Here is a 23,854-nt window from a genome sequence, read left to right as displayed (position 1 = left end):
GTGCTCTTATTCTAGGACACGGTTGCGACCCTGATGAGAGGCTTTATTGCTAAAAAGTCAGTGAGGGTTTATTAATTCCTCAAACACCAGCTCCTGGACTCCAGCAGCTGCTGTGAAGTACACTGAGGAGACCCTGGGAAGGGGAGGTTGGAGCCAGGTGGGATGTGACAGGTCACAGGTGGCTCTCAGGCCACCTGCCTTTAGCCCCTTTTGTTCCAGGTTCTAGCCAAGAAACTCTGGGGCCTGACTCTTGCCTCTCCCCATAGCATGAGATGTTTGGGGGCCCTGAGGAAGGGAAGGCCAGTGGCGTGGCTTTTAGCATAGCCAAGGCCCAAGCCTTTTTCCTTTGCCCAGCTCCACCTGTCCCCAAATGCTATCTCCAAATCCCAAAGAGCAGAATTCCTGGATTTTCCTTTCCCAGCCCAGAGTTGTTTTAAGGCTGGTATGTGGGACCAGCTCTTCTACCAGAAGGTCCAGGGTGGTTGCAGCAGCTCAAAGGTGGGGATGCTGGTGACATTGACTGGGATGGAAATGATGGCCCATGGCAGCCCATGCTGTTCCAGGGAGCGGCGGATCATGTAGCTGGGAGGGCATGAAGAGAGGTGGTGATGGTAACTTTCTCAGCACCCCATCATGCCCCACTGTCCCCATCACTCTGGGAGTTCTAGAGCCCAAGGACTTGGCCCTCCAACTGGGGCCCTCCAACTTGTTTGGCCCAAGGACTCTTGGCCCTCCAACTGAGGCTTGTGGGAAGGGACTGGTGATTGCCCTTGACCTCCCCAAGTCATGGCACCCAGGCTGGTGCTGATATAGCCAGAGACAAGGAGCCCTCACCCATCTCGGCCGAGCAGGAAGAGGGCAGGGATGTCAGCTGTGCGCTGGGTACTGTCCTGGATCATCTCCACGTAGAAGCTGTCATTGTCAACCGCATTGTCAGAGATGATCACTGCCCGCCCGCCGTGCTCCTGCACCACTCGGGTCTTGGAGAGGAAGGAGCAGCCCCTGGAAGAGGTGGTGATGAGACCAAAGAAAAGGCAGGGTCCTAGCTAGCCCTCCTCCAGACTGTCACACTGGAAAGATGAAAGAAGGACCAGGGAGAATTTTTTATAAATGGCCAAAAGGCACGGATCATCTTAAGACGTTTCTTAAAGACCATTACAAATGTGAATTATTTAAGAACAGCTATTTCAGAGCACCACCACCAACACTGTTCTCGGAATCTACACTACACCTGCCCTCCACTGGCGCCTGTCTCTGCCTGCTCCTTACCCTCTCTCCACCAGAGCGATCTGGTCCTGGATGAAGAAACCGTTGCTGAGCTCCCCACAGGCCTCTGAAGGTTCTGCAGGGACAAGGTGAATCTGCTCATACCTTGTGTGCTGAAAGACATTCAGATAGGTCAGAATGAGGAGACATGCTAGTTTAGGCGGACAGTCCCATTCTATTGGTTCCTCACAAAGTGTGAAGGAAACGTGGAGTGGTTTCTATACGCTGGGCACTGAAGTATTTTTAGTAAATTTTCACAAAGGCTTATCTAGTTGTCCCACTCCACACTGCCTTTCTATGAGATACGTAGGGGAGTTGGTATGGACCCAGAAAGGGGAAGTAACCTGTCTTACGTCACATAGTGCAGACAGAGCTAGCAGAACCCTTGGTTTCTCGCTATCTGATGTCCCCAGTGAAGACAGCTAGCCCCTGTCTGGTGCCCAAGTTTGTATTACACCCAGGAGGGTAGCTAGCTGGAAGCCCTTTCTGCACAGCCGCCCCAGGAGGACAGAGCTGGATTCGGCACCCTTCCCTGTCCCAGCACTCAAGTATTGGTCGAAGGGATGAGAGGGTCACCTTACTTAGTGGGATGGAGGTAGAGACAAGATCAGAGACGAAAGGGTCTCCCCGAACTTACAAAGATGCCACCAAAGTCCTTGGCAGGTGTGGCTGTGAAGATGTATCGAATGTCTCCAGGACTCAGCACTTGGAAGTACAAATAATCATGGATGCGTAAGCCTGAGAGATAAAGAGTACAGGTGAGAAGCCTCCAGGGAACAAGCTGGTTCAAGTTCAGATCATGGACCCCTTGTCTTCAATGAGGCTGGCTATAGTCTGGGCTCAGGGACCCAGCTTCAGCCAAGTGAGTCCTCCAGGTGGGTGAGAGAGATTGTCTCTGCCCCAGGGAGGATAGAGCTGATGCAGAGAGAGTTAGTAACCCCAGAGAGATCAGCTGGGGCTGCTGCTGCGCAGGGGACCCAGGAAGATGGAGAGCCGCTGTGTTCTCTCTCTCAGGATGAATCCATTTTTGCTCTGAAGTGGACCTGAGCGTTTCAAGGTGGAGCTGTGCAGCCTGGATTTAAAATGATCCTCACTAAAACTTAAAAGTTGACTCCAGTTCCATTGCCATGACCCTTGTCCAGCCACCATCATTTCTTGTCCTCACTGGTCCAGCTTCTTAACTGGTCTATCTGCCTCCATTCTTGCTCTCTCCCACCATTCCCCCAAACAACAGCCAGGGGGCTTCTTAAAATATCATAAAACAACTATGATCAGGTCACCACTCCTATGGCTCCAGTACCCTTCAACAACTACCCTTTGCACTAAAAATGAGATCTAAACATTTAACTGTGGCCTGCAAGGTCCCCTTCCATCTGGCCCTTGGCTACTGCTACAACCTCATCTACTCCTTCCTGGCCTCCTTTCAGTTTCATCACTTCTCTGAGTCTTCTGGCAACCGTTCCCTCTACGTGGGAGGGCTTCCTCCCCTTACCCCACCCCAGTCTACTCTTCACCTAGCTCACGCCTACTCATTGGTTAGGTCATAGCTGACATGTCACTTCCTAGAGAAACCTTCTGCCCTGTCACTGCTCTCCCCCCATGCCCCTTCAAAATCAGCTTTTCCTCCATTGACACTTTCAACATAATTTGTAATTATACAGTATTCATAATTTTTTGTTTAATGTCTGTTTCTTCCACTAAGGCAAGAACCACAGTTTTGTAGCTTTTAGTTCAGCGCTGTATCCACATTATGTAACAGCGGCTAGGATATGTGGGTGCTCAATAAAGGTTGTTGAAGGAATGAACAACTATTTTCAGCTCCTTTGCACTGAGGAACAGAATTTTCAGAACAAGCAGATTTTTCTGGGGTTTGGGATCTTCTCTTCAGCACCAAAGTTTAATAGTTTACCTGGACTTGAATCCCTGGTTTCCTCAACCTAGAGAGACTGAGGAGTATGTAAGTGTGGAAGCTGCTGCCACAGGTCAAGTAGTCAGTCAACAAACTATCAAGCCACTGTTGTGTGTCAGGGTTAGGACAGACTGCAGCTTTAGCCGTCCTTCTCTCCTGCCCAAATCACAGCCACCCGATAGAGTTCCACTGGCTTGCCATTGGGCTCTACAGCCTTTTATCCTGGGTGTGGGGACTTCCCATCAGATACAGATACATTACGGAGAAACCTTTAACACTGAACTCCTCCTCCTTCTCACACACATCTTTGCCTGGCCTTCGCATCTGCTGATTTGTGTAAATCAAGTGTGGGTATACGTATGTGCTCATGTGTGTATGGGTGTATATGTTTATGTGCTCCTTCAGGTGCAAACAGGTTGCGTGTGTATTTGTGTACGTGCGAGCCCACGTGTAAGAATGTGTGCTCCTGTATGCGTATGTGAGTGCTCACATACGTATCTCCAGCTTGTAATACCTCTAGCTGTCCCTTGTTCCTTCTCCTGGTCGCCCCTTCAGCCATCTGGGTCGGCGCTACTGGGGGCGTGGAGAGGAGTCTTGCCTCGACGTGGGGGAGCTGAGGACTCAGAGTCCAGCCTCAGGCCGCGCCCTGCTCATGTCGCTGGGGACCAGCACCCACCCAGTCCAGTCGCCCATCCCCAGACATGCCCTGCCCCGAACTCGCGGGGTCCCCAAGGTGACCCGTGACTCCCGGCCCGACACGCGAGTGAGCTAGAGGGCCAGCCCCGCCCCGCAGTGCAGCCCCGCCCGTTGCCGCTCACCGTGGGCCGCGACGCACGCGGGGAGCCAGAGCACGAGACAACACCAGCCCGCGGCGCCGGGGACCATCTCCAGGGCCCGGCCCGGCGCCGCGCTTCCTCCAGCCGCCCCACCGCGCTAGCTCGCTGGACTTCAGCCTGACAGCTGCCCCGGCCTCCAGCCCCCAAACCCGCTCTTACCGCTGGTTGGCGGACGGGAACGAGGCCTCCGGCTGATTGGCTCTGATGCCTGTTCGTGTAGCTACACTTTCCGCCCCTGCGCCTTAGCCCACTTCCTATTGGTCCAGAGAAGTGGGGCCGAGGGTTGATTGGTCTAAACTCTTAAGAGCAACTGCCGCCCCCCCCAACCCTCGCCCCAGCATTTCTTAGTTTGGATTCGACTCCAGGACCGCGTGGGCTGGTGGGCTGGTGGGCTGGCCAGGCAGGAAAGCGAACTGGAGGTGGGCAACCCTCTGAACTCGCTTCAGCCGCGGAATGTCGGGGCCGTCAGCTGGTGCGGTCTCGGCCGGATCTTCCCTGTGGCCGCCTAGCAAGACGACGATTTGCTTCTCAACTGTGCTTTCCTCTTCCTCACCTCCTCTTTGGGAAGGCGTTCGTCTGGCTCCCAGGTGGTCTCCCGCGACCTCCGCTCCGCTCGTTCTCTGCGCAGTTCCACTAGTGCCTGCGCGCTCTCTGTCGGTAGGCGCTGGGGACGCGGCTTAGTGATCCCCTCCCTCGAGGAGGCTGTGGCCAGCGCAGAGCCAGAAAATGGACATTGGGGCCAGGTGCCGGGTACCCACGCCTGCTTCTCTACCACTTAGCGTACCACTGTGATCTTGGACACTTTTCATAACCTCTTAGCCTCAGTTCCTTCATCTATAAAATGGGCATGATAACAGTACCAACGCGATGGGATTGGAAGGGCTTATGAGATCTCTCACCAAGTGCTTATTAAACGTAAGCCTATTGAACATAGCGTTCAATAAATGTTTGTGTTTATTGTATTCCTTGATCTGGCGTTCGGGAGGGGGATGGGATGAGGTTTAGCGGGTAACGCGGGCCGAGCAAGGATTCTACATATAAAAAGAGAAAGGCACAACCAAAACCCCGCAACCAACACTTCGCGCAAAAGCACCCTCCAAGGCCCAGCCTCTGGCCCTTCTAGCCGTGTCGACTCTGTGGTAGCAAGCCATAGAGTGGCGGAAGTGGCCTGTCCCCTTCCTCTCCCGAGTCAACGGCTAGGCGAAGCTTCCGGGGATTTCTCTGGCGCGGGGGATTGTGGGGTTGCTGGGCCGCCGGGACGAGGAGAAGACGGGAGGAGTAGCGGGCCACTGAATAAGCTCCCAAAATGATGGTGAGTGGCGTTTCGCCTATCCGTCGCCATCCGCTGCCATCCGGCCCGTGGGTGGCGCCGCCCTGCCGGGGTCAGTCGCCTAGGGCCCTCCGCTGGCTACCGATTCTGTCCTTCCCTGGACCCCCTGCCTACGGGCGACCCCGGCCCGCCGCGGCCTGGCTCGGCCCCAGCACGGCACAGGGGCCCTGGGCGAGGGCTTTGTGGGGCTGCAGGGAAGTCTTGGTCTTACCGGCTGGGAACTACAAGTCCCAGGCTGCTTCGGGGCCGCGAGCCCGCTTAGGGGACCGGGTTTTTGGAGCCTCTCCACAATGGTAACCAGTGTTAAACGAGTGCGGCTTGAGCGTGCATGCGTACACGGTCGGCGGGCCGACTTGGAGGCACTGGTGCCTTGGGAAACGTGGGACGTAAAAACGTGTGCTTCCTAGAACGGGCTGAGGCAGCATGGGGACCTTCTGTTGGGCGGAGCGGAAGGGCTCTACTATGATTGCTCGCGGGTCCGCCGGCGCGCCTGCTACTGCGTACGTGTACTGCGTACATGCTCGTACTTGAACACTCACTCGTTCGTTGCTTAAGTAAACGCATTTTTAGTGCCTGCTGAATGTCATGTAATGCCAGCTGGTTGTTGGGGGTGCAGCTCCTGAGCCGGGAGAATGGACAGGGCACGTGGGAACGCTACATCAGAGGTGGGAAGACCCGGGCTTTGACTCCGACCCTGACTGCCCTTCCGGATTTGGCATCAGACCAGGCTATTCCTAGTTGGCCATCTAACTCTGGGTCTCCTCTTCTTGAATTAGGGGTGTTGGTGAATCCCGGAGGCCCCCTGTAGCCCTGCCCGCTTCCGCACCATCCCTTTCTGCCATCTCAGGGCCGTAGATGCCTTCCATGCACCCCAAGCCTGCTGCTGTCTCTTGAGTTGCTTTGAACAGGGTCGGCTTTTAAGGGGATGTCTGAGGCAGGACCCTGACTGAGATACCGCTCCCTGTGGTGCACTTGGCAGTTCACTCGTTCATTTTAGTCTGTCAGCCAGAGGAAGCCCACTGTTCTTTTCTGGCCTGCTGCTGCTGCTTCCTGTCCTGGTAGATGTCAAACTGACACCTATGAGGTGTTCATTCTGTTACCAAATGCCCTGTGAATCCAGTTGTACCCACGGTAGAAGGAACCCAGAATTAATCTGTACTTTCTCCCCTTTACTTCTAGTACTGCCCTTTTCCATTCCCTCTTAAGCATTACCTATTCTTGAAGTCACCTCCATCTTCCGTATGGAGACAGCAGAGCCCTTGAGAGCAAGGGCTCTGGAGCCACACTGGATGCCTAGGTTTATAACTAAGCTGGGCCACCTACTAGGTGTGTGACGTGGAGCATGTTATTAAATTTCTTGCCCTCACTGTCTTAAGGGGATTCTTTGAGCTAATATAAAGCGCCCAGCATGTAGTAAGAACTCCGCAAACGTTAGCTGTTCTGCGCGGTGCTTGGTGATGTTTGCTTTCCTCCCTGTACTCTATCCTGCTGGCAAGGCTACCATAAGAGTTTTGGCTGGCATTCAAGGAACTGAGGATCACAACCGAGGTTCTTCTGTCTGGTGATAAAACCCTTCACTGAGGGGCTCCACCACACTTGGGTTTTTCCTTAACTGACCCCTGCTCTGTTTCCTTGCTGTATAAGTTTTTAGGGAGGATGAAGATGAAGATCATTAAGCTGAAATGCCAGAGCCTTCCGTGATACCCTTGGCAGATTACTGGTTCCACTATTGTTTCTTTACTTGAGTAAAAATGAGTGAGATTGAAAAGTAACTTAGAAAAGAAGCTGGACATTCCATAGCAGTGCATGCCATTGGGGAGCTAATAGAAGAGGACCCATCCTGCTCAACCCGGCTTGGCACAGTCCAGCTTTGCCACGTTTCCTTTCCCTTAGGATCCCTCCTCTACCCAGCCTGCCATTTCTGTAAGGCCTACAAAGCATAGGGAATGAGGGGACTACATGATCAGCTGCTTCTGAACCCTGCTTGCTTTGTACTTAAGAATTCTCCATGGATTTAGTGTGACCATACTGCCAGTGCTTTGAGAAGCCAGGGCTATCTTAATTCATGGCGTATATCAGACACTTAAAAGTATATATAAAGTTGAATTTTCAATATCAAAAGCGGTTACGTATTGCTTCATATGTGGCCAAATCTAGGCACTCCACAAATTGAGGTGACTATAATCCTTACCTTTGGGAAGCTCATACTTTAAGATGGCTGGTGTTTTAAAAGTTGTACACAAGAGAAAGCAGAAGGAATTACGGGATCCTCTGTTCAGGGTGCTCCTAGTAGCTGCTGTTGAGAAAACATCTTGGAAGAATTGGGGCTCTGATGAATTGCTGGCCTGGTAAGAAAGTGTTTCATTTTGTTTTTTACTTTTTTGAAATATCTTCATACACACACACACACACACATTTTATTAAGTAAAGTGTACAGTGAACATAGGACTCAAACTCATGACCTCGAGATCAAGAGACGCATGCTCTACCGACGGAGCCAGGGTAGGGGCGCCTGGGTGGCTCAGCCCATTGGGCGTCTGACTCTTGGTTTCAGCTCAGTCATGTTCTCAGGAACCTGAGACAGAGCCCCCTGTCGGGCTGTGGGGTTTGTCCTCTGTCTGTGTTTGTCCCTCTGTCTCTGCTCCCCCTGCCCCTGTGGGTGCCCTTACTCTCTCACACATAAATAAATAAAATCTTAAAAAAAAAAAATGGGGTGCCTGGGTGGCTCAGTCAGTTAAGCATCTGCCTTTGACTCAGGTCATGATCCCAAGGTCAGGGATTGTCGTCCGCTTCCCCACCCCCCTCCCCAACGGCTCCCTACTCAGCGGGGAGTCTTCTCCTCCTGCCCCTCCCCCTGCTCATGCTCGTGCGCTCGCGCGCTCTCTCTCTCTCTCTCTTTCTTTCTCAAATAAATAAAATCTTTAAAGAAAAGGAAAAGTGCCAGGGTAGCTCTTGTAAGTAGGCATACAGTTTGGAAGTGGACGCAAGAAAGAGCCTTCTCAAGCATTGTTAAGTTATCCTGTTGGAGAGGTGAAAATTTGTTGAATGCAACAGGAAGAACTTGAGATCCAAGTTAGTTTTTGAAGTGTAAGACTATCCAGGGCAAGGATGAACCGAAGAAGTGTGGGGGCTGCCATGAGGAATAATTTTCAGGATTGGGAGAGGGTGGGGCCTTTGAAGAGGACACCTTTTTCCTTATAGAAGGTGTAAGAGGCCTGAAAGAATGCTGGGAGTATAAAGATGCCATTTCTTACTGCGAGACCTAAGACACTACTGTGAAAGGGGGTAATCTGACCCCAGATTTAGGGAGTTATCTGACAGGTATTCTTTAAAAAAGAAAAAAGAAAAGAAATGTATGTGTTCATTGGGAAAACATTGAAACAAAACAGAAAATACACAATACAAAGCATCAAAACCCTCTTTACTCCCACTCTCTTACTCATTAGAGTTTGTTGCACATCTTTCCAGCCCCCTTTTATGCATTTACATGTTATATCTTGCCTCCTGCTTTCTCTCTCTTTATATTTTATATAGATAAAATGTAAATCAGAACATGCCAATCCTCTGCTAAAAGTTTTTCCAGGGCTTCCTATGTAGGTATAAAATCCAAATTCCTTACCATGGTCTACAATTGAGTGTGCAGTCTGGTTCTTACCTGCCTCTTCAGCCCTGTTCCAATCTTCCTCCTGCCCACTGCTGTCCAGCTGCAGTGGCCAAAGGAGTTAGCCTTTATCGGGAATTGCCCAGTGAATATGGAGTCAGTCTCATGGGTCACTAGGCTTTCTGGTGTGTGAATCCCTGACTCCTTATTGTTGGGTCAAGATCTCCCTTGTGCTTCCGTGTCCTGTGTCTTTCCTGCTCAGACACCTGAAGTACCTGGTAGGGGTGGACAGGGGCAGTGGCTTTCAAACTTCATATTGCAGTCCGTGGTAAGAAATTTTAAGTCACAGCCTAGTAGTACACACATAGCATAACAAGTTTTGAAACAGCACCCTTACTGTATTTTGTTTCACACACAAAATTAAGTCACAAATGCAGGGCTGAGTGTGGTTCTGAGCTCATCTCTGAAGGCACAGGTTTTGATCCAAACTGGTTTGCTAAGATGAGGAATTAAAGCAAGGGTCTCTAAGCAGGCTTTTAAAATAGGCAAGTATCCCTGTCTTCCCAGAGTTTCTAAGGCAGGTCTGCAAATGAAGCCTCTGTAGGAATACTGACTGTTCTCGAGGCTAGCATGCAAAATAGAGAAAAATGCCTGGGGACGTTTGTTTGGAGATTGGTCACAGGGAAGCTGTGTGGAACTGGCATGAGAGGTGGAAGCACTGTTGCACGAATTAGATTTATGGTCACGTTGTGAGGCGGGACAGACATGCTAGCAGTTTGTCTCTGCCTGGCTCCTTGCATACAGTCCCGCCAAGCGTGGTTAGGAAAGATGCTTGTTGGCCAGCACCGGGAAACCACCCGAGGCTGTTGGCACCTCGGTGTTTTGCATCAGTGCCCTAGCAAGTTCTCTGGGATTAAGCTGTAATGCAGATAAGTGGTGGTTTTGCTGGAGGGTGAACACTGAGCAGCTTCCTCCTGTGCTGTGACCTAATTCTTCAACACAGGGAATAGTGTCAGAAGTTGAAAAGGCTAGGCTTATCCACTGAGCACTGGAGAACACAATATTTGATTTGTTCTTGTAGACTAAATCATGCTTCTCATACCATTTTCTAGCACACCTGCAGGGTATGCTGTGGTCTTGGCAGTATCTCTGGATGTAGGGGCTGGTTAAGGAATCAGTGTGGTGGGCCTCGGGAATATGGTTTTAAAAAGCCTGCAGAGGGGCGCCTGGGCGTCTCTGTCGGTTAAGTGTCTGATTCTTGATTTTGGCTCAGGTCATGATCTCGGGGTCGTGAGATCGGGCCCTGCGTCAGGCTCCGTGCTCAGTGGGGAGTCTCCTTCTCTCCCTCTGCTCCCCTTCCGCATGTGCACGTGCACGCTTGCACATGCTGTCTCTCTCTGTCAGATCTTTAAAAGGCCTCCAGATATGTCTGTTAGGGGAGAGATGGAAACATTTATCCTTTCTCCTCCCTCCTTGAATTTCACTGTAAGAGATGATTATTAAAAGCAGTCCATTGCTCTTTCTTCTCCAGCCCACACCAGTTATCCTGTTGAAAGAGGGGACCGATAGCTCCCAAGGCATCCCCCAGCTTGTAAGTAACATCAGCGCCTGCCAGGTGATTGCGGAGGCTGTAAGAACCACCCTGGGCCCTCGTGGCATGGACAAGCTGATTGTAGATGGCCGAGGTAAGTCTGCAGGGTTCCTCAGGCCAGTGTGCAGGAGAGGGGACTGCTGGAGAGTGTTTGGGGCTAGCAGAGGTTGGCATCAGAAATGCCACTGCTTTTAAGCTCTCTGAGTGATTGCGCACTATGAAATGGTTCCATTTCATACTTTGTCCTGAGTGCTGAACCCTGTGGGAATATATGGGAGAAGTTGGGCTCAGGAGCCTGTTGCCTCTTAGATGCAGCCTGGAAGCATGAAATAGAACCATCTGAGTTGCCTGTGATCGTTCCCATGGTATCATGTTACCAAGACAGAATTCCCCCTCGTGTTTTAGTGTATTAGCTGACATGTGAGATAGTAGAGTATCAACTGTGTCAAGAATATCTGAACAGTTTTCGTTCTCATTTAAAGTAATGTTTCCTACATTCAGTTTGAGGTATGCTAAATGCTGTTCAGAGAAAATCAGGAGCTCATGGTCTTCGGAAGCTTGTGATTTTAGGTGGCCCTTTGTGCAGAGAGCTAAGTCAATAAAAAGATCAGTTCATATATGCCATTATCTCTGTCCCATCCCAATAAAGTGTGTGTGGGCTCCAAGTCCAGTTGGGAAAAGGGTCTTTACGTTTTTACTTTGTGTTTTTCCTTTTAAGGCAAAGCAACAATTTCTAATGATGGGGCCACAATTCTGAAACTCCTAGATGTTGTCCATCCTGCAGCAAAGACTTTAGTGGACATTGCCAAATCCCAAGATGCTGAGGTGGGAAAATCAAGCGTGTGTGTTTACATAAAGGTTGAAATACGTGCCTGCTTGCTCCTTTGCTTTTCTCTCTTAAAATTTTTCTGATTTTAACTCTGAAATTATGATTTAATAAATAATACATGCTTGTAAAATATTTAGATGGAATTGATAATCTTTTAAAATTTATACTATTTAACTGCGTGTAGCTGAGATCTTAGGACCAGGCTCATGTACTGTCATTCGTATCAGTGACCTGGTAAATAATTTAATCTCTCATGTGTTAGTCATCTTATATGATGGGGCTGGAAACTTTAAGGTTTCCAGTTTACCTGTTGTTGTTGTTGTTGTTTCCTTGCTGGTATAACATAGATAACGTAAAATTTATCACTTCAGCTATTTTTAAATGAACAATATGATGGCATTAACCAGTCTGTCTTAAAACATTTCTAACACTAGGGGCGCCTGGGTGGCTCAGTTGGTTAAGCGTCTGCCTTCGGTGGGTCATGATCCCAGGGTTCTGGGATCAAGCCCCAGTCATGCTCCTTGCTCAGTGAGGAGCCTGCTTCTCCCTCTCCCTCTGCCTGCCGCTCCCCATGCTTGTGCTCTCTCTCTCTCTTGCTATACCTCTCTGTGTCAAATAAATAGTCTTTTTTAAAAATTTTCTAACACTAGGGGCGCCTGGGTGGCACAGCGGTTAAGCGTCTGCCTTCGGCTCAGGGCGTGATCCTAGCGTTCTGGGATCGAGCCCCACATCAGGTTCCTCCGCTATGAGCCTGCTTCTTCCTCTCCCACTCCCCCTGCGTGTGTTCCCTCTCTCGCTGGCTGTCTCTATCTCTGTCAAATAAATAAATAAATAAAATCTTTAAAAAAAAAATTTTTTTTTCTAACACTAGAATCTTGATAATAAATGTTGAGAGGAAACAGGCTTGCATTTTAAGAGTATTACAAATATGTTCTGAAGTTATATAAAAAGGTTTATTAGGACCCAGTAGCCTATAAAACAGTATTGCTTATATAAAATTAAAGTGAGAATAGTCTGGATTTGACCTGTTATTGTCTTCAACAAAGGACTAATACCTTTCTTTTCTTTTCTTTTTTTTTTTTTTTAAAGATTTTATTTATTTATTCGACAGAGATAGAGACAGCCAGCGAGAGAGGGAACACAAGCAGGGGGAGTGGGAGAGGAAGAAGCAGGCTCATAGCAGAGGAGCCTGATGTGGGGCTCGATCCCATAACGCCGGGATCACGCCCTGAGCCGAAGGCAGACGTTTAACCGCTCTGCCACCCAGGCGCCCCAGGACTAATACCTTTCTGGCCAGGAATTTGGCAGCTTAAACCTTTTACCACAGTAACACTTTTTCCCCCTTGAAAATATCTCCCATTACACATAAGTGAGTTGAAAGTAAATTTCTGCTAAATCAGAGGTGAACTGGTTTTAGCTTATTCTTTTTCTCCTTCATTAAAAATAGGGTTTAGATCCCATTGTAGAAAATGACTATGTTAGAAAGATTAGCAGACTAGTGATCTGCCTATTCCAAACAGTGTTTAAAATGTAAAGGACTTTGGTCCTGGAAGGTTTGTTTTAGTGGGATTTGGCTGGAAATTATCTTTTTGTCAACTCCCGTAGTATTTTGTACTCCTTAAAGAATATTTGTCTCATGTCTTATTCATCATGCCTTATTGATGTCTCTGCCTTATTCATCATACCTGTGTGCAATAAATAAGTTTTTGTTAATCTGCTTATGTGATTTCATATGCTGAGGAACTCTGATTGTCCAGATCAGCTGTCTTTGGAGAGTGGGCCTGGCTGGGGAATTTATTTTGTAGCCCAGAGTCATTTGATGGGGTGGATACCTAACTACCATTACCTTCCTTGTACTTGTTGCCATCACCTGTGCTTCCAGAAAAAACATTTCACACTCATTTAAACACTCCCCAGTTTAAATGGGTAGGTTGCCTAAAAATGGATTTCCAGACTTTATCTCTAAACATGAGAAAGTGTGAATTTCCTGTCATCTTCTTCCAGGTCGGTGATGGTACCACCTCGGTGACCCTGCTGGCTGCAGAGTTTCTGAAGCAAGTGAAACCCTATGTGGAGGAAGGTTTGCACCCACAGATCATCATCCGAGCTTTCCGCACCGCCACCCAGTTGGTATGGGAATATTGGCTACCCTCGGCCTTGTGCCTGGGTACCTTCATGTTTCTCTTAGGATAATACCTTTAGTGGGGTAGAGAGACTGGTAACAGGGTTCCTTGCACATTTTCTGACTTATTCTTAAGAATCTGAGTTCTACCATTCTTTAGCTATTCTTTAAGCCTCGGGTTTATTCTGTAGCTATTCTTTAAGCCTCGGGTTTCCTGGTGGACTCAGTAAGTGAGAGCTAGGCTTGTTTGATTTGTTTTTTATCAAGTTTCTCATGGCACACATCTTGAAGAACCTGCTTTTATTGATCTTTGACCTTCATCCTGTGGTCTTGGGCAAGTCAGTCCCTCTAGGCTTGACTTTCTCCCTTTACTGTCTCTGTTCAGGGATACCTGGGTGCCTCAGTCAGTTAAGTGTCCGACTTGTGATTTCGGCTCAGGGTCATGGGATCAAGCACTGGGTCAGGCTCCACGCTTGGTGGGGAGTCTGCCTGAGATTCTCTCCACCCCCCGCAAAGTTATTTACTGTCTCTGGGTGGTGACATTAAAATGAGATCATATATGAGAAGTGCTTTTGAAAAGATACTAAGTTTAACATACAAATATATTACATAACATATCAAATATATTAATATATTAATTGTTAGAAGTCATCATGGGTGTTTTTCATAAGCCAGAAGATTCGGCCCAGTCTAGCATCGTAGCTTGTTTCCACTCATTTATTTTAGTCTGTTCCCTGAATATTCAGAGTTAAATCCTGGAAATACCCTGATGATTTTTCAGAACTATACCTAAACCATACCTACGCCTATACCTATTTGTCACTGGGAGTTTTCTAAACTGTAGAGATGTGTGTTTCTGGGCAGCTACAAGACTTGGAAGTGTTGTTTTAGCTGCAGAGTGGGAATGTTTAAGATTTGGGAATAAACAGATTGGAGAGTGGCAGGAGAGACTGGGACCCGCCTCTCCTGTTTGCCCTTGGCACCAGAGACTCACTGGGCTTCTGTTGTTGGCAGGCAGTTAACAAGATCAAAGAGATCGCTGTGACCGTGAAGAAGGAAGATAAAGTGTAAGTTTTCGGTGGGCCTTGTCAGAACCTTAACTTTCTGTGGCCAAATTGGACATAGAAGCGTGTTGCCACCCTCTATGGACCTGGGGCTGTTTGGCTCTTGCCAGACCCTTGGCTGTGCCCCAGCCCACACAGCACAAAAGGGGCTGTACACTGTAGTCTTAGAGCTGTCACACAGGAGGTCTCTGACTGCAGTCACCATCCGTCAGTGATAATCTGTCCTAAAGATGTGGAAGATGAAGTTGGTGGGGGCTGTTTAGAGACCAGAACAGACACCCCCTCCACACGCAGTAGACTCAGACAAGAGGGGCTTTCCGGGCCTGACGCGGGTCCCACCATCCTTGTGTCCCAGGGAGCAGAGGAAGCTGCTGGAGAAGTGTGCCATGACCGCTCTGAGCTCCAAGCTGATTTCCCAGCAGAAAGCCTTCTTCGCTAAGATGGTGGTGGATGCGGTGATAATGCTCGACGATTTGTTGCAGCTTAAAATGATTGGAATCAAGAAGGTGCAGGGTGGTGCTCTAGAGGTAAGCCTGCTGCTGCCTCCCTGGGAGGCTCCTGCTTCCACGTGGGCTCTTCAGACAGGTTGGTACAGGAGGTGAGCACACGTTACAGGTGTTGAGAGAAGGCATGCTGGGCTAGAAGTCAGACTGGAGTTGTCGTCCCCATGCTGTCACTACAGCCTGTGACTCTACATACATTTTGTAATTTCTCCAGACCTGTATTTACTTGTCAGCAGAAGAGCAGATTGAACTTGTTGATTTTTTTGAATCTCAGTGTGATGTGGGAGGGGATCATGCTGGCTCCGTCCGATAAATTACCTGTGACCCTCTCAGTTAATAAATCCAAGAAGTACTTCTCGGTCCACTCTTTCCCAAGTGACATGTCCAAGCTCTCCCTTTTATTCGTTTATTTTGAATAGATGATAGATAGTTCTAAATGTATAAAGGGGCCTAAAGATAAAAATAAATGTCCCCTGTACAGTTCCTGCCCCAGATAAAACCACTGTTGTGTGTGTGTGTGTGTGTGTGCGCGCGTGCGCACATGTGCACAGCCTTGCAAATGCTTTCAGAGTTACTGTGTGTATCCATGAGCCCGTATGTAAATATTTCTTCTAAACACAAGTGTTCATTTATAATACCTGGTGTTCTGTAACTCCCTTCATTTAACAACATATTTTAGAATTTGATCCATATCAGCATGTCAGGCTTTTAATTCAGTGCTTCAGGAAAGAACTTTCTGCGATGGCAGGACTGTTCATGTCTGTGCTGTCCATTTCATGGACATATGTAGCTCCCAAACACTTGAAATGCAGTTAGTACAACTGAGTAAGTTTCTCATTTAGCATTTATTTATTTAAATGGAAATAGCAACATGTGGCTCATGGCTACTGCATTGCCCAGCATAACTGTAGCTTGTTCTTTTTTAACACAGTGCTATCTGTCTGGAAGCCTTTCTTGATGGTGGTATCTCCATTCCCCTTTGGCCCTTCTCTGCTCTGGCCTGCCCTACTTCTTTACTCTACCTTGGTGACCCGGCCTGAGGTGATAATGGACAGGGCAAGACCTGCCTGAAAATTATAACCTGGCCCAGCCCTTCACTTTTTGTTCTGTGACTTTTACCCTTCCAGATTACATCCCCACTGTGTTCTCCTTCCTCCCCTTCCTCCTGTCGTGGCACATGTCAGCAGACTGAGGTTCTCTCTTCTGTAAGAGCTGTGAGGAATCTGGAGGTCATCTGAGCAGCTCCCCATCTTTGGCCCCCGTAGCACTCCTTTCTCAGCCATCATGGTTCACCGACTTTGTCTCTGCCCACAGCTTTGGTGCAGTAGTCCATCTTCTCCCGGGCCTTCCTGTTTCCCTAGACTCTTGAGATTGGATTGGCATTCACACAACTGGGGATCAAAAATAATAATTTCATCTGGTGAGAAAGCCAGGGGCTCCAGCCCACTTTTTCCTCAGCCTGTCCCACATTCCTTAAATGCATATAAAACCTGACACAGAATTCAGTAAATGGTGGTGCTAATTATTTACTTATTCTCAGGATTAACTGAGAACTTCCTGATCTGTGTCTTCAGTCCTTACCACCCCCTGGAGCCTCATGCTGTTGTGTCTAACTGCTACTGAACTCATCTCGTCCTCCAGACCTGTAGCATTTTCTGTGTTCCTTGACATAGTTGGTATCTCCACCATTGACTCAGTCCCTCACACCAGAAACCCAGGGTCATCTTTGAAAATCTTTACAACTCCTCAAAAAAAAATAAAAATTAAATTAAAAATAAATAAACTTTCTCCGAAAATCTTTACAACCTCTCACAACCTGTCAATCACCATTGTCTCATCTTGCCTGCCAACTTACTATTTACTTCTGTAAGCTGTCTCTTTTACTAACTCTCAAGAGCATTGTCCTGGCAGTGGTCACCCTTCCTCCAGTCTTGGATCCCCTCAGTCAGCCCTGTTTTCTGATGTATGGTGAAGTTCCACAATTGACTACCCTGTGTGGGAAACCTGTTGGGGTTCCACATTGCATGCAGGCTGAGAGGCAGGCCTTAGCAGAGCCTGTAAGATTCTCCTGGACCGGCCCCTGCCCTCTGTGTTCCTGCAGCTGCCAGTGGCTTCACGTTCTCTGATGCCACCACATGGCCTCTGTGGAACCTCTTTTCCTTTCTTTGTTCAGCTGATTTCTGCTTATCCATCTTGATTGAGCGCAGGCATCACCCCCGTTAGGATGCTGTGGCTTTGAGGGATGCACAGATGTGTTCACTGGTAGACTACAGCATTACGGGTTAGCACTGGCAGAGAGCATAGAGGCCATTGAGCTGAATATACACCCTTTTTTATTGAGTGGGAAATGACTTGGTCTTTTAGTAAGAAAGAGATCTGGGATTTGAACCCGAGTCTTTTGATAGTGCTGAAGTCAGTCCCAAGTGCAGCGTGCTTTCTTAACTATTCCCTATTAAATCCAACCCACAGGAAGCTCATATTCTGAGGGACTGAAATGTAGGAAGCCACAATTGTAGCTAGGGAACTGTACAGGGAATTTCTGACCCTTGTGACCTTTTGGCTTCATCTGCTGGAAAGAGGAAGCACCTAGGCTACTGCACACAGGTCGAAGTGTGTGTGCGTGCACACAGGGCAGATACAGGGGGGTGTGGGGAGACGTGTCCCATAGAAGACTGGGTGAGGGGACTGAGTTGGGATTGAAGGGGGAGGCATTAGACAGCCTGTGCCTTATTCATAAATGCCTAGTGCCTTGCCTGGCACTGTAGGGACACATTCACATTATCCCTTTGGAAGTCAGGCTTAAAGGATAGCCCAAACAGCCCTTTACCATGCTTAGTCTCTGCAGGCTGAATGATTGATTTCTTTGTACTGAAGGGACAACCAAACTATGTTTTGTATTTTTCCCAGCTTTTATGAAAATGAAAAGGCTTTGTTTTAACAGTGAAATAAAGACGTGGTTAAGTCTTTGAGGTTCACGGGCATGGACACACGTTAGCCTAGTACACCACTAGCTTGATTTCATTTCATGCCAGTACTGAACTGTTGACTGTTGTTGTTTTTTTAAACAGGAGTCCCAGCTGGTAGCTGGCGTCGCATTCAAGAAGACTTTCTCTTATGCTGGGTTTGAAATGCAACCCAAAAAGTACAATAATCCAATGATTGCCCTTTTAAATGTTGAGCTTGAGCTGAAAGCTGAGAAAGATAATGCTGAAATCAGAGTCCACACGGTTGAGGTAGGCCCCACCAGCTGTCAGTGACCTGGGAACGATCAGCTTTCTGGGCCAAAGCCTTGGGTCTTTGTGGCCATCTTGGGCCCCACTCTGTTTCTCAGACTCCCTATGAACCCCATTGTCCTCCTGGCCCTCTGAATATGTTGATGTCCAAGTGCCAGGCTCACTTCTTTTCCCACTCTACTCTCTGAGTGACCTGAAGCTTAGGAGATGTGGCTAGGGAAGACCTGCTGAAATGTTCTCCTCTGGCCCCAGGAAGGGGCTGGCGGGGGCCTTCCACCTGTACACCGAGCCCAGGACTTTGAGTCCTCTTACTTGAGCAGATGAAGACTCTCCTCCTACACTGGGTCCCTCACTGTAGGGACAGGTATGCTCCCATAACTGATAATACCAAGTCTGTCTCTGAAGGTAGCAGTGTCACCCAGCTGTAAGCAAGTGCTGTTAGGTAATGTGCTCCCAACAAAGAATGGCCTCTGGGGGAAGGGGTCTTGGCATTGGGATCTCCATGGGTACAGCTTCTCAGAGGAATCCAGAACTCTGTCAGGCTAAACTATTTCTTATATGTTGGGATGCCAGCTCTGGAGGAACTCCCAGTCCTGGGGTTATTTTCTGTTTTTGTGTTTGAAAGTTTTAGGTGGTTCCTAAAGTATCATATAGGGTCTCTTGTTTAGTTGGACTGAGGAGAGGCTATTCTCTTTACCCTCATTAATTCCCAGATAAATCAGTATATTTTACTTTGGGGGGGTATATTGCAGCCTACCATATTTGCTAATCTCCCCCCAAAATCATCCTCATCCTTTTCTGGGTCTCTTCAGGATTATCAGGCAATTGTTGATGCTGAATGGAACATTCTCTATGACAAGTTAGAGAGGATCCATCATTCTGGAGCCAAGGTCGTCTTGTCCAAACTCCCCATTGGGGATGTGGCCACCCAGTACTTTGCCGACAGGGACATGTTCTGTGCTGGCCGAGTGCCGGAGGAGGATCTGAAGAGGACGATGATGGTAACCAAACATTCGTGTGCTGCTTCTTGGCCTTCGTGGCCCTGGAGGGGTTTTCATTTACTCCTGGTGTACTGGAATGCACTGTCGGGTTGGCATCTGACTCTAGGCCTGTCTTCGCTTTTTTTTGCCTTGAAGCACTCCAGTCCCCATATGCACATGCTCAGTGTAACCAAAACAAGTCGGGAAATCTGATTTGTGAGGGAACCTAGTAGTAATGCTCTGATCAGCTAGATAAACTCAAGTATTGGTGTTTGCAGCCAGGTTTCCCTCTTTTCTTCTTCAGCATCTCACCAAAGATGTGTTAGGTCTAAAGCACCAATCCTAACTAGTTCTTGGGCCCAAGGCATGCTAGTTTGGGGGAGTGGGTTTTGGGTGAAGTAAAGGGTCCCCATCTCCTTTTAACTAGGCCTGCTTGCCTGTCCTGTGTCTTTGTTCTGTTTTCTTTTCTCCTCTTCCAGGGGGATAAGGGTGAGAGTGGGTGATCCAGGGCAGGGGGCTCTGGGGCACTGTGGCAGGGTTTAGCATGGGAATTGGCTTTTGAGGCTAGGTGGCAGGAAGCTGTCTTCTGGCTTTATGGGAGCCTTAACTGCCAGGTGATCTTACCTTCTTGTGCTCCTCAGGCCTGCGGAGGCTCCATCCAAACCAGTGTGAATGCTCTGTCGTCAGATGTGCTGGGTCGCTGCCAGGTCTTTGAAGAGACGCAGATTGGAGGCGAGAGGTAAGCCATAGGCCCGGGCTGCCTGCTGGCCGAGCTCACGGGGCCTGCCTGGGTCTGGCCGCCTGCCATCTTTTGGGGGTGGTATACAACATGTGCTACTCTTTTTTCAGGTGTCACCTTTCGGGGCATAAAGAACTTAGATATATAAAGTATTTCAAGTTGGGTCTGAAGTCTGACTCCACAAGATTTTATGCCCCAGGGTTACAGCCCCACACCTTCCCCAAAACATGTCTACAAGAGTGCGGTTGGAAAACCCTAGTGAGGAACAAAAGAGCAGTTGCTGAGTGTCGGGAGGACGCAGCAGTCGGCAGCACAAGTTCACCTGTATGATTTGATCCTGCGTGTAGGTACAATTTCTTCACTGGCTGCCCCAAGGCCAAGACTTGCACTATCATCCTTCGTGGTGGTGCTGAGCAGTTTATGGAGGAGACCGAGCGATCCCTGCACGACGCCATCATGATTGTCAGGAGGGCCATCAAGGTACTAGGCTGGGGGTATCCTGCCTGCATTGCCTATTTGACCTCCCCAGCTGATAAGACCCTGGATTTATGTGGTGATTTCTTCCCTGTATAACCTGTCCTTCCCTGAGTGGCCTCTTGGCCCTGAGTTGCCTTAAAAAGCATGGAAAAATAGCCTCAGTCTCTCAAAATAGGTCATGCTGCCTTAAAGGCTATGACTTGTGAGCGAACAGTGAAGCTGCTGTCGTCAGCCATCCCAATGATTGTACCAGTGCCCTCAAACTACAAGGTGACCTTGAAGATGTCAGAAACCAAAAGGTTCACCAGATTGCAGTTGGGATGTGCTAGATAAGAGCCACATGTAGGCTTCCTGGGGTTTGGGATGTGGGAGGAATGAGGAACCACTCCCTTTCTGTGCTAGGGGGACTGCTGACTGGCTGGTCCAGCTTGGCTGTGGCTGGAGCTTGGACCAGGGGCCTATTACCATTGAGAGGTGGGTCTGGTCTCTACAGAACGATTCAGTGGTGGCCGGTGGCGGGGCCATTGAGATGGAGCTCTCCAAGTACCTGCGGGATTACTCAAGGACCATTCCAGGAAAACAGCAGCTGTTGATTGGGGCCTATGCCAAGGCCTTGGAAATTATCCCACGCCAGCTGTGTGACAATGCTGGCTTTGATGCCACAAACATCCTCAACAAGCTGCGGGCGCGGCATGCCCAGGTGGGTCCTTCTCCTTGGGCTCCAGGGATTGGGTGCGTGGGGCTAAATTTTGAGTGTGTGTTGGGCCCCAGTGACAGAGCTGGCACTGAACCCGGTGCCAGCTAATTGCCTCTGAGGGCAGAGAGAGCCGCGGTGCCAGACTGGACATTCCAGGGTTTCTTCAGTGCTTTTACCGAGAGTATGATCGCTCCTTGCGGGGCCATCAGAGGAACCAGGGGGACCCTGCCGCCTCTTCCCAGGGTGGTGGTGAAGTGGGCTGGAGCCCTGCTGACCAGCGGTCCAGCCACGGCTCTACCGCCTCTAAGTTGTGATCTCTTTAAGAGCTTAATTTGTTCATTTGCTGTTTAGCAAATAGTTACTGACAGATATTTGTTAAGTGCTCGGGACTGTGACAGCAGCCCTCAGTGAGTGGCCTTGCTTCTGACTTGTGGGAGGCCTTGAAGCAGATCGTTCACTTCTCTGCATCTCCATTTCCTCATCTGAAACGGGGACTAACAGAAGCAGTGAGCTAAGGGCTTGGAAAGTATTCCTCTTGAGAAGTATCCAGTCCTCGGGGGGACCTGAGGACAGGGCCTCCCCAAAACACAGCACGTTGCCCAGAAGAGGGCCCAGAGCTCTTGTCTGAGCAGCATATCCAGGGTTTGAAGGGGGGGTGGTTAGGGGCACAGGCGGGAAGACGTGCACGTCCAGGTTCTCGGTGTGATGCCAGGCAGACGTCATCTTCCTTGGGGACATGCAGGCAAGTAGAGAGAGAGTGAGGTTTCCTAACACCTGGAGTCTTGTGGAGGATATGGGAGAAGAAATTTGAGAGCAGTTCCCTATTACCTCCCCCTTCCTGTTCTTCCAGGGGGGCATGTGGTACGGAGTGGACATCAACAACGAGGACATTGCCGACAACTTCGAGGCCTTCGTGTGGGAGCCAGCCGTGGTACGCATCAATGCGCTGACCGCAGCCTCTGAGGCCGCCTGCCTTATCGTGTCGGTGGACGAGACCATCAAAAACCCTCGCTCGACGGTGGACACCCCCCCAGCTGCGGGCCGGGGCCGGGGCCGGGGCCGCCCACACTGAGAGGCGCCCGCCCGCAGCGTGCGCGCCCTCTCCCTGTCTCGGTCAGTTGGTGTTACGAGGAAGGGGTAGTAAGTGGCCCACTCTCTTCTCGCTGGAGCTTATTTAAATAAACTTAAGACTTAGAATTCACTTTGCAGATTCCTCGCGCACGGGAGTTTGGCTTGGAAATGTCTTGGCTCTAGTTCAGGACTTTGCTTTCATATGTGCTCACACCCAGATAGGAGCATTTTCTTCTTTTCTGTTGGGCTGAGTCCTCAGCAGCCTCTGGTTATTAAGGCAGAATGTGGGTGCACTCTGCTGGCAGGGAGCTCCACTCGAGGCGCCTCCATCCAGAAGTTTCACTTGGGGGTTTTCTTTGTCTCAGAAGTGGCTGGGACGCTGATGTCATCTTGTTTAGCCCTGGCCTCGCCAGGCACTGGTTTCTCTGGGTTTGAGTGAACGTGTACATTACCTTGTTTGCTCCTTCTACCTCTGTACTCTTGGCTCAGTTTTTGGTCTCTCTTATTCAAGATCTCATGGTTGAGGGCTCTTGGAGGAATGTTCTAGAGAGGCCACATCCTCTTGAAATTCCGTGGTGATTCCTTAGAAGTCCATCGAGGAGGTGACTGAAGGAGCACCCACATGGTCTTTTCAAGCCACTAATGGTCTTGGGGGTTCCTTTGCTTTCTTCTGACCGGTGGAGGTTTGGAGAGGCCAGCACGGATAAACTGGAAATCAGCAAGGTCTGACTGCCTTCTCGTTCACACTAGTCCTGAGAGCCGGCATGTAGCTAGCTATCATTAGTAATTGTTAAAGCTGGAGGTGTAACTGTCACCTTGAGCCACGGAAGCTTTAGCTGCCTGACACCGGGAGGTGATGAAAAGGAAAATCTCTTTTGAGTTTGGCCCACTCTTGGTTACGATGGACTCAAGCAGGATGGGGTGGTGGGCAGGTCCAGACTGAGGAGCCTGGCATCCCTCCCAACTTGATAGTCTCTGGGTAAACTAGTTTTTCTGAACCTCAGCTGCCCTACCTGTGTGGGGAACATAAGAACAGCTGGCTCAGAGTTGTGGAGATAAATTCATCCACTTGCTTGATGCAGAACCACACGCAATTTAAGCCTAAGCACCTGGTCTTTTTTCTGATTTTAAATATTTCAAGACCTGAGTAATCAAATCAGTGGGGCAACTTCATTTGGCTAAATGGGGGAGTTGAGGCCAGAAAGTGGTGGGCAATTCGGTCTCTTCCCCAGGCCAAAGCCTGATTGGCTGGGTAGAGCTTCCTACGGAGGTTGGCCAAGCCACTGAGGGCCGGGCAGTACCTGGGGCTTCTGCTGGACTTGTCCAGGGGTTGTCCTTTAAGGTGGCCTCCCCCCCGCTGAGAGTCAGAAATGACACCCCAAGGCTTTTTATCTGTACGCAGACACTGAGTGAGCTATGGCGGGGGCAGTGATGTCTGCACCCTGAGACAGGTCTTCCTAATGCTCTATTCACTGTTGATTCCGTTCAGGTCATCACCCACTTCCCGCCCCAGTGTACTTGAGCTGCAGAAGGGCTTGGTGCACAGACGCACAAAAATATGGCCACCTACCATTTACTTCCCGGGCAGATAGTCCAGTTTCACCAT

General features: G+C 49.3%; 2 protein-coding genes across 2 annotated transcripts; one reads left to right on the top strand and one right to left on the bottom strand.

Moving 5' to 3' along the window:
* Positions 1–26: 26 nt before the first annotated feature.
* PRADC1 (protease associated domain containing 1) lies at positions 27–4,168 on the bottom strand. The gene is made up of 5 exons (XM_008699993.2): positions 3,994–4,168; positions 1,904–2,004; positions 1,270–1,379; positions 835–1,002; positions 27–582 (listed from the first exon to the last, which is right to left on the bottom strand). The coding sequence occupies exons 1-5, from the start codon at positions 4,058–4,060 to the stop codon at positions 462–464; spliced, it is 567 nt and encodes a 188-aa protein (XP_008698215.1). The 5' UTR covers positions 4,061–4,168; the 3' UTR covers positions 27–461.
* A 1,007-nt stretch (positions 4,169–5,175) lies between these two features.
* Positions 5,176–22,374, top strand: CCT7 (chaperonin containing TCP1 subunit 7). Its single transcript, XM_008699994.2, has 12 exons — positions 5,176–5,323; positions 10,474–10,627; positions 11,252–11,358; positions 13,367–13,492; positions 14,499–14,551; positions 14,904–15,075; positions 18,120–18,284; positions 19,097–19,285; positions 19,906–20,003; positions 20,351–20,483; positions 20,974–21,180; positions 22,028–22,374. The coding sequence occupies exons 1-12, from the start codon at positions 5,318–5,320 to the stop codon at positions 22,247–22,249; spliced, it is 1,632 nt and encodes a 543-aa protein (XP_008698216.1). The 5' UTR covers positions 5,176–5,317; the 3' UTR covers positions 22,250–22,374.
* The last annotated feature ends 1,480 nt before the right edge of the window (positions 22,375–23,854 follow it).

This window comes from Ursus maritimus, unplaced genomic scaffold (genome assembly GCF_017311325.1).
Source record: "Ursus maritimus isolate PB19 unplaced genomic scaffold, ASM1731132v1 scaffold_6, whole genome shotgun sequence".
NCBI lineage: Eukaryota > Metazoa > Chordata > Mammalia > Carnivora > Ursidae > Ursus > Ursus maritimus.
This window is presented reverse-complemented; position numbering and strand designations above follow the sequence as displayed.